This window comes from Scatophagus argus, chromosome 16 (assembly GCF_020382885.2).
Source record: "Scatophagus argus isolate fScaArg1 chromosome 16, fScaArg1.pri, whole genome shotgun sequence".
Lineage (NCBI taxonomy): Eukaryota > Metazoa > Chordata > Actinopteri > Scatophagidae > Scatophagus > Scatophagus argus.
Window position 1 is genome coordinate 3,903,164 of NC_058508.1, and position 10,441 is coordinate 3,913,604.

At 40.7% G+C, this 10,441-nt stretch overlaps 1 protein-coding gene across 1 annotated transcript; it reads left to right on the plus strand.

The window, feature by feature from the left end:
* The first annotated feature begins 52 nt into the window (after window positions 1–52).
* yipf2 (Yip1 domain family, member 2) lies at window positions 53–7,614 on the plus strand. The gene is made up of 9 exons (XM_046415732.1): window positions 53–303; window positions 581–646; window positions 1,757–1,923; window positions 2,006–2,086; window positions 2,220–2,307; window positions 2,430–2,546; window positions 2,642–2,808; window positions 5,182–5,364; window positions 5,852–7,614. The coding sequence occupies exons 2-9, from the start codon at window positions 616–618 to the stop codon at window positions 5,939–5,941; spliced, it is 924 nt and encodes a 307-aa protein (XP_046271688.1). The 5' UTR covers window positions 53–303; window positions 581–615; the 3' UTR covers window positions 5,942–7,614.
* Window positions 7,615–10,441: the final 2,827 nt, after the last annotated feature.

Consider the following 10,441-nt stretch of genomic DNA (forward strand, 5'->3'; position numbering starts at 1 on the left):
ATGGTTCACGTGACAGCTTTGTTTACGTGGTGACGTGTACCGGAAGACATGCCAACAAGACTGGCTGACAGCAGCTGCGCTAGCTATGAGGGAAGGGTGTTAGCAGTGAATTATTATTTTTGTTTTCCAGTTTATTATACCTGTATGGACAGTGTCGCCATATACATACATTAGCTACCTTCACATCTTCAAACAAATGAGAAACAAGAGCGCTGCCGTGGATTTAGCCTAACTAGTATCAACTGTCACAGCTTTGTGGCCACTGTCACGCCATCATCCTCTGGGACATCCTGCTCCGGACAGGTTGGTGTTAACCTGCCCTTTTCTGGTCACGACACACAGGTAGACTACAGAGTTACAGGATAATTTTAACCTCTTTTGATGACTTGGTGGATGACATGAATTTATGTAGCCTATATTTAACTCTATTCTTTAAACAGCTTATTGACAGGTTAGCTTGCTGCTTGGTTAATGAACAGATGTTTGATCAGTAAACATATCCGTAGACAAGTAAACTGCCCAGCCTGCAGGGAGCTGTGGCGTATGAACATATCTTAATTCAGTGTTCATTTTCCCCAAGGTGTTGCATGAGGTTGCTGTTAATCCACTGAAGCAATGGCCAGTCCAAATGATCTGCAGTTCCAAGGTAAAGTTATTTTGATTCATGTTTCTGCTTGTTTTCTCTTCCCACACTCTGTTTTACTCCTCCATCTATGTGGCTTTGCTTGTTTCATCCTTTTCTCAAATCTTACGCTTCATGCCTTGAACTGTCAGTATTTCTAAACTGATTTATACCTGATGAAGCTGCACCTGGAGAGATTTTTCAGCTTCAGCAGTGACTGAGTGGAAATGACGACAATAGTTAACAGCAGGCTCTCCTCCTCTGTCTGGATATAATGTTATATGTGATGATTGTGAAAAGACAAATCTCTTTGATGAATGATGATATTATGTTCCTTCGTCAGTCAAATCTTTTACTTAATTCAGATCAGCTGTCTTATCTAAATGGTGAATCAGAAACAAATTCAGAATGAATGCTGTCAGCGATGTGACACCTGAGTTGTATTTGTACCAGTAAAAAACTCCTGCGGTGTGGTTTTGTAGTGTATTAACAACATGAGAAGATTAATCGATTAACAATAAAGGGGTTTGTTGTTCAGATATAATACTGATATAATACTGCAATAAAGAACCCCGTAGTAAGGTAACTAAGGGACAAACTAAGACATCCCTCATAATAATGATAATAATAAATAAGGCAAAAGAGAAGCAGCAAAAGGGACAGTGCCCTCTAGTGGCACTTAGGTGACCCTGCGATGTTCTAAACAGCACAGGTTTACAGTATGTTGTGTGTTCAAAAATGCTGGTATCTAGTATTTATTTGATGAGATGACTGCTGAAGAGCAACCTTTTGAGTTCAAGAAATGACCTAAATTACGTGTTTCAAAATATATTTTTGCTTAGGTTAGCACTAGATTTTCTGATACCATAGCTCATAAATGCATTGCCTTTTTTGTGGCAAGACGTAAGACTACAGCACCATGTAAAGCCCATGAACATGCTCATAGCTGCATCAGGTAACCGGCTCTGTGGTGCCAATTCAGTGAGGAGGTAACACAGAGAGATACAGATCAACTGTCTTTGTGGTCCAGATCCCAGGAGTAGGACTGTTTGCTATATTCGAAACCCTGGCCCTTGTTGTAGCACCACTAGTGTCACTAACTCTTTGTGTTTGTGTGTGTTTGTTTACGTGTAGAGTTTGAGGAAGCAGCAGAGCTGTTGTCTGCGGACCCAGGGGCCTCCACACTCAGCATGTCTGCCTCAAGCACCACTGCAGCAGGAGGAGGAGGAGGAGGAGGAGGGGGAGACGATGTGAGACTAGACCTTTCAGACGATGAGGAGGGTCAGGAGGAGAGCTCAGAGGTGCGTCTACTGACTTATGTCCTCATGACACATGTTAAGATGTTTAAAGTGGACAGCTGCTGAGAGATGTCTGTGTTTCCAGCTGTTAGGGGGGCAGAGAGCAACTGGGGGCTTCTGGACGTTTGAGTACTATCAATCTTTCTTCAATGTGGACACAATGCAGGTATGAGACACTCTTTATACAGCTTCAGTTCTATTTCAGCAATAGATACACGTAACCTTTTATGATAAACCAAACTCAGAGAAATAAATTAACAGATTTTATGTAATATGTTTCTGAACAACCCATCATGCAGGTCCTGGACAGAGTTAAGGGGTCAGTGATGCCGTTACCTGGAAAAAACTTCATAAAACACCACCTGAGGAGTAACCCAGATCTATATGGTAAGCCAGGGGAGACGTCTTAAATGATCACACATTCTGAATCTGGTTGGAGTTGGTAGGAGGTTAAGTTGGGAAATGAAAGCACTTTCTAAACAAAGCAACGTGTGTGTGTGTGTGTGTAGGTCCATTCTGGATCTGTGTGACCCTGGTGTTCTCAGTAGCAATCAGTGGGAACTTGGCCACCTTCCTGAATGAGGCGGGGAACCCTGCCTACCACTACAGACCACAGTTCCACAGAGGTCAGTCCTCCTCAGGCTCCTTGATCAACCACAGGTAGTTTGTCTCAGTCGTGCTAAGTAACGGTTTGTTTCTTTGTCCTGCTTTCTACAAACAGTGACAATAGCTGCAGTAGTGATCTTCATGTATGCCTGGCTGGTGCCGATTGGTTTATGGGGTTTCCTGACCTGGCGGCAAGGGGCTGAGAGGCAGATTGGAGGTTATTCCTTCCTGGAGACTGTGTGTGTCTACGGCTACTCCCTCTTCATCTACATCCCCACCTCAGTGAGTCCGTCACCCTCTCCTGAGTTTTACCAATAGAAGCCAAGGTCATAAGAAGCTGTCCTTTATGCAGACTTCCCAGTATAGAGCAGCATACACTTCATTGTAAAGATGACACAAGGTTTAAACAGCTTTTCGTCTCTCCACCTGGTCAAACATTATTGATGCAGGGTCAGTAAATTCAGGCCTTAAAGCCTTAGTAACACATTTTCCAATCAAGCCTCTCTTTGCTATGATTGTCTCATTGAATAAAAGAACAGAAACACCACAAATCACTCCATCCATCTATTTTCTTCTCTCTTCCCCTTCCTCCATGCTCCATCTGCTGATAAAGATCAGCAGATGGAAGATGAAGTCGTCCTTTAAGTGCTCAGAAAAACTGATATTTGTACCTCTACAGATTTATCGTTGCTGAGAAGAAACTCCATCTGTTAACTGGGGGGCATTCCAAAAGACTAGAGTACGTGTCATCAGCATGAAACAGTTTCTTGTGAGAAACCCTAGACATATCAGTCCATTATTGGTATATAATTATTATAAAACATAATTATAATTATTAGTATGTTAGTCATTTAGAGCTGGAGAGATTTGTTAACCTGTATCCACATTGTTTCACCAGTTTGATCATGGTATAATATATTGGTTCCTGGAACAACAGGATGTGTTTGCTGATATGACAGTGTGCCACGATCCGAGTGGCCTCATATAGAGACAGTTATCTTCTGTCTGTTTAACGCTCTCAGTTTGAGAAGAAGCTGCTCCTTTCTTTTCTGCTTTTCTGCCATACAAGAAAAACACCTTAATCAATTTCAATGAAGGCCACATCTGTAGGGTGTTATGGAGGCATTCATAATAAATTATAAAGCATTTATAATGCTTTTTGACTACACCCATAAATACAGATAATGCTCTCTGATCCACTATAACAACAGTAATAAAACATTATAGATGTGACTTATAATGAATTATAGGAGGCTGACTGATTTGACCTGTAATGCTTTATGAATGCCTATACTCACCTGTCCACACCTCAATGATCTACTGGAGTAAGGATTCATCTGTACTAATCCATACTTATTCTAACCAGTCCTCTCAGCTTCCCTGTCCAGTGTGCTCAGACTTTTCAGCCTTTGAGTTAACACAGTCTGTAGTCCCATCTGTGACAAAAATAGTCAAATACAGCAGAAGGGCTTCAAATGTCTCAACGCCGAGCATCACCCAGAATGGGTTTGTTTGGTTTGGTTAGTGTGCCTGCTGGTGTGTATTATATCGCTAAATAATTAAGACAGATGCAACCTAAAGGGATATATTGTTACATGTCCTTGAGCATTTTTAAGTGGGTATATGGAAATGTGGGAATCTGGAATCTTTGTTTGTTGGTATGTGCTGTGCACCTGTGTGTCATGTAGACTCCCCCTCTGCCTGTGATTGAAAGCCCCAGAACAGCTGTTAAATGGACCTCAGCTGCTGTTTACTTTAATGAACTTGAACCCACAGTGAAATAGTGATGTATTATGACTGCCTGCACAGAAATTGAGCTGCGAGAGCAATTAACAAAACTGTGTTGCCCGATTGAGATTCAGCTGTTGTACACTGTCTTAGGCCAGTTTTATCAGAGCAGCAACCTAGAAAATGGTGGGGACACAGACTGACAGTTGATTGGGTAGTTTTGGCGATGTCATCCTCCCATCATCTGCGCTACATGGCGTCACGTGGGGAAATCAAACTCTGGCGACTGACAGCAGCTCATGTTGCTCATGTTTACCGCAACTGTACTGTGTTTGTTAATCCTCTCTGTAGTCACGAGGGCCAGAGAAGACATAACTGACTAACTGAAGGCTGCAGCTGCACTTTTAATGTTTGTATTGTATTTAATGCTCAACTCCAAAATCAGATCAGTTTTTACTGGATATTTTAGAACACAAGGTCAAGAAAACACAGAGTTCTTTATGGTATAGTCCAATTTGGTATGATTCTGTTAGCAAAAGAATGACTCCACATCAGGATTTTTCTGATTATCCAACAATAAAGGACAGATGGTCACCAGGCTTTTCGCCGACTTGTGGTTACTGTGGTGAGGGACTGATGAGTCGCGTGAGTTTTTCTGTCAACAATGCATTTGTCATTTGCCATATATACCGCAAAATCCTGCGGTTGCTCCTTTTTTCTTTCACGCCACCCATCACCACATTGATATCCTCTTGGAAGCTGACTCAGACCCCTCTTTTTGGGAGGTCTCGGGCTGGTTGTTCAGTGTTAACCAGAGTTTTGATTTACAGCATTTACATCAGCCTAAAAGAATCAAAATTTTATTCAAAAAACACATTTATAAAGTTTTAGACACCAGTGAGCAGCTTGTAACCCTCTCATCTCCAGGTTTTATGGATCATTCCATTTGAGTGGGTGCGCTGGACACTGATCCTGGTCGCCTTGCTGATCTCTGGCTCAGTCCTGGTCCTCACCTTCTGGCCCGTTGTCCGTGACGACACCAAGGTGATGGCTGTGGCTACAGTTGCGATCATAGTGGTTTTGCACACGCTTCTGGCTGTCGGCTGTAAGGTTAGTGGGCTACTTAGATGTACCTTCATGAGGGTTGTACACTTGACCAAATGGTAATGTTGTATATCAGATAATGATGATGTGAAGATGTTTAAAGAGATCTCCGCTGACACCGTCTTACTTGCATAATAAGGTTTATTACAAAGCAGTTCAGCATCAGTTACACGCATGTGAGTGGATTCAGGCCAATAGAAGCACACTCGCGAATCATCTCTAACCCTCTACTTTTATAGGTTGGTTATTTACAAGAAAAGGGGGGGTATTCATTTAGATATTGACCCTTCCAATACACAAAGAGAAGGGGAAGAGAGACCACCTTCCTATATCACACATACCTTTGAAACTTGGGACGCCTGTCTAAACATGGACTTGGGACATATTTACTAAAGGGCCTCAGAAAAACATCATTCTAGTCTCCAAAATCCAAGAAAACATCAAACATCCCAGTTTCCAGATACTACAGTATTTTTTTTCTCTTTTTTTTCAGCTGTACTTCTTCCAGACAGCAGTCCATGTACCAGCACCGGCCCCTACAAGCCCCCCGATTCACATAACACTGACCACCCAACACCACTGACCAAAAGGAGGACATGAAGGGTGTCTGTTGTGTTTGGAATCACATGCAGATATGAAACTATGTGTAAACAGGCTGCTTGAGGCAATGTTGATTATTGCCTTTGTGTGACTTCTTCAATGTTCCCCTGATGAAGTTGTGAGTGTGTGTGTGGCTGTTTGTCTGATTTATGCTGAGGCAGTTCTACTGTGATGGTAACAGTTTCTGCACTGCAATCACTGGACATTTCTACTGTGATGTTTCGGGGTGTAGTGTATCTAGTTAATCGAGCATGGCTTCCTCGGCACTGTGATTCCCCTCGTTCCATCAGCAAGACTTAAACACACGTTCGAATGAAGAACATCGGTAGAAGAGAAAAACCATATGACTTCTAAACCAAATCAATGCTTCTACCTGTCATTTCTTCTTACAGCATGTCGGATGGACAACAACACAGGGATGTAGCAAACTGTGCTCATCCAAGAAAGTGAGGATAAAGCAAGTAGTGTTCCTACTGTAAAGCACAGGTGATACTGATATCATTAGCTATGGCTCTTTTATATTTACGTGTCTCATTAAGCTCTGACAGTGTGACAGTGAACCAACACAAACAACCCCAGAACCCTTAATCTGAAGCAGCTACATGTATTTTACTATTTACACTTGTGCATTTGTTGTATAATCATAATTACCAGCAGCCTTGTCAGAAAACAACATTCACATCACCTGAGTTGTAGATGACAGTGATGTGTGACATTAATGATATCCCTCACGCAGTGAGAAGAACTACAAGTTCAACAAACAACACTGACAAGATGGCTGCACCATCACTGGCTGTTACATACAGAATGAAGTACAATATTAAAACCAGTACAATCAGTTTATCTTTTACATTGTATCTGGTTTCACATGTTATCAAATCGCAAAGTCTAACCACATCACAGTATTTAACTTAAGGCTGTGACACTGATCTGAGTTTGACATGACAAAGGGGATCTGGCATGAAATTAGTTGCAAAAAGTCACCATCTCGGCAAGACAAATTGCAATAACTTTGGTGATTGAATTCTGAATTCTGAGCAAGGACCCTCATCTAGTTCAATTTGTCTTGTTCTTTGGTTTATGACCAAATGCCTGCCAAATGAATCACCACCACCAGCTTGAACTGAACTTTGTGTTCAGACAGAGCAAGAGTGCTAATTAACAAATGTTAACACGATAACATGCTAAATTAAGATGAGAAACATGGTAACCCTGAAGTGGAAGTTGATCATAATTGCACCTCATACTCACATTATGAATGTTGTAAAGCAGGGTTGGTCTCTCCCAGCAGCTGCAGGATTCAGCAAATGATGCAAAAATTTCAAGAGTTAGCAGATGTTCAGAACTGGATCCAGCGACTTAATTCCCATGAAGCAACTTGTCTCAGTCACAGATGTGGGAAAGGAAGCCATTCCAGATGGTAGTGCAATTTCAGTGAACTATGACTGGAAAGGGGCCCCTGTCGGTGCAACACACCACTTCTTCTACCCATGAGAAACATGAAGGGTTCGGCCTCTTAATAAGAAGACTTCATTTACTTTTATTCCATTTAGGATTTATTTTAAGTTGAATAGGTTTATGTTTGTAGAACTATTTATTCCCTTCTTAATGATCTTGGTGGGTTTTTTGTTAATAAACTTAGTATCTTGCCCTTAATTGTGTGTCCATAATTAGTTACACTCCATCCAGTATTCATCAATTACTGAATAACTACATTCACGGTTACCAACAGCAACAGTGCACACCATGGCTTCATCGTATTTCCTGTATGATGCCAAGCATTTTAATTTAAAGATTACCCACAGCCAAAAAATAAGCCGAGCTATAAAGTAAATCTCACTGGTCTGAAAGCTGAAAGAGTCAGAACTTAACCTACAAAGATTATTTGTTCAAATCAGACTTTCCCACAATGACTTGTGACTTGACAAAACCCGACAAAAAGTGATTTGCTTTGACATGGACCTTCTTGACTTCTGAAATTTGACTTGAACTTGTCTCAGATCATTTCAGGACTTGACTAACTTGAAATTTGACTTGTTTCATTTGAGACTTGCGCCTGTCTCTACTGACTCGAACTTGTCTCGATTGATTTGAAACCTGGTCTTTGACTTGTTTCGACCCACTAGAGAGCTGACATGGACTTGTCTCAACTGAGTCAAGAAGCCCTCATCATTTGTGATATGTTTTATGACTCTGATTTAAGTCTGTAAATGCTTTGTGCCACCCGAGATGTTTAAATGTCTGAATTACAGAAGCAAACTGACATGTCAGAGTTACAGAGCCGTAAGCCCGTCTCCCTGTCATCCACAACTACACAAGAGGTTCTTGCTGACTCAACATAACATAAATAACTCATGAATGAGGGAAATAGACATATTCTCAAATTAAAAAGCCAGATCCAGCAATGATAGGACTTTGGCGGAAGACTTATTGGGTGCTTTGTGTTTTATTTATCACTTGAGACTTGAGTCTCTAAAGGCCAGCCAAACTACCAAGCATAATGAAAGAAAGACTTTCAACTGCCGGATGTCTCACATATTTAATTACAATTTCTGTGCATTGAGGAGACTAGTTATGACTGCATGGATCATTACTCATATGGAAATCTTATATTCTTAGTTTTTTTTCCCCTGCCTCCCAATCTTATTCACATAATTATACTTCTATGATGTATTATTGTTGATTTTTTTTTTATTTAACGGTATAAACATTCATCCTAGATTTACATAAATAAGGTCAAATGTAAAAACTGTTTTGGCCAAGTTATACTGAAAGCTCTTTGTGAGTGTATATAGACCTGTAGATAGTTTGTTTATGACAAAAGAAAAAATCCCACACACTTTTACCCTAATGCATACAAGTCTTTCAGACATTTTTTTTTTTTTACCAGTGTTAAAACCAAAAACATCCTCCCTAGCAGTGAATGCTGATGTAACGATGAAAGTGCTGGTAGATAACATGGACATAGAATCAGTTATAAAAAATGAACTGGCCAAACTCAGCCCAAAGCAACTCACATCCTCAATATGTCATACTGAACGTGTCATTGGTGATAATTCCATGATTTTTCAATGTGCTGCAACCAGCACCTTCTGCAGCTCTATCCAATAAGAGTGAGTCATCACCAAACACAATGTTGCCTTTGTTACCTCTCCCAACAGGCAACCAACTAGGCTAAAACACTGAAAACTGGCAGAGAATGCCTGGCCAGATTTGTGATTGTTGAGACTTATACTTTGACCACACAGTTCCAAATTTAAATCTGAAGGCATGGTGGGAAAACCTGGTTATATCTCTCAAAGTGAGGTTAAAAAAAGGTGTGAGTACTGAACATTTTTAAACCATAACCTGTAATAGAATGATCTGATTATGCCTGCAGGCAAACATCATTTCCACTCAGGACTTTCAGTGCAAGCAGAGAAATCTAGTCCAATTTGACAAAATTCATAAGATTATTCTCCGTGTTTAACACTACAGTATAGTTCAGATATCACAATGGCAATGATCTCCTTGTGAGCTCTTTCTACTATCAAATCCATGAAAAAATAAACGTTCTGAGTTATGACCACCTGTTTGTTTACTGTGGCAATCGTAATGTCCATGATGGAGAATAAAGCTGATAGGTTTAGTAAGCAAACTATGCAGTGAGTGAGTGCACAGAGCTGACTTAAGTTGTTGGGGTGACCACCAACCTTACAGACCATCAGCTGTGTTTTCATGACTGAAAACAATAATATCCATGTCAGAAGCAATTACTGAATCACCCTGAATCTGAATGGCTTAAATACAGAGTTACACACCACTTAAATGAGCTCAATGACTGTGTTGAACATGTCTCCAGCAGTTAACTACACCAAACAAGTGGTGCTGGTGTTGCCAGTTTTTTCTTACAGCTTTACAGGAACACCCTACATGCCACTTTGGTTGAGACTGAATTGTCTGGAGAACTACTGGATGAGTTGCCTTGTAATTTGGACACCGAATTTCCCCATAGGCTGAATTGCAATAACTTTAGTTGTACACTCATGTATACTGATCAGGTCAACATTTCCATGTACACTAACTAACTAATGCCATTTTCATTAGCCTCAGCTGTACTTTGTTTTTAGCCCTAACTGGTAAACGTTAGCACACTAATGGTGAAATGTGAAACTGCTTAAACTACCCAACAATTAACCTGTTTCACACTCTCTAACCAGTAGTTCTAATCTGTTTTACTTGGGTATTACTAGTTTACACCTGTTAGCGCCAAAGTTAATGGCTTATAATTTAAAGAAGGCTCTCACATCTAAAGATGCTGAGTTAAAGCCCTCGGCAAGTGAAATACATGACTCCAGAGTCGTATTTACCGTTTTGGCTAAGACTGAGTTTGTTAAAAAATGCAACTGTTGCAGAAGCTTTCGAGTGCTGGACAGAGAGACTTTCTGTGGAGCAGAAGAGTCGATGTCAGACAGTGAGAAAGGTGTTATTACTGGTTGGGCAA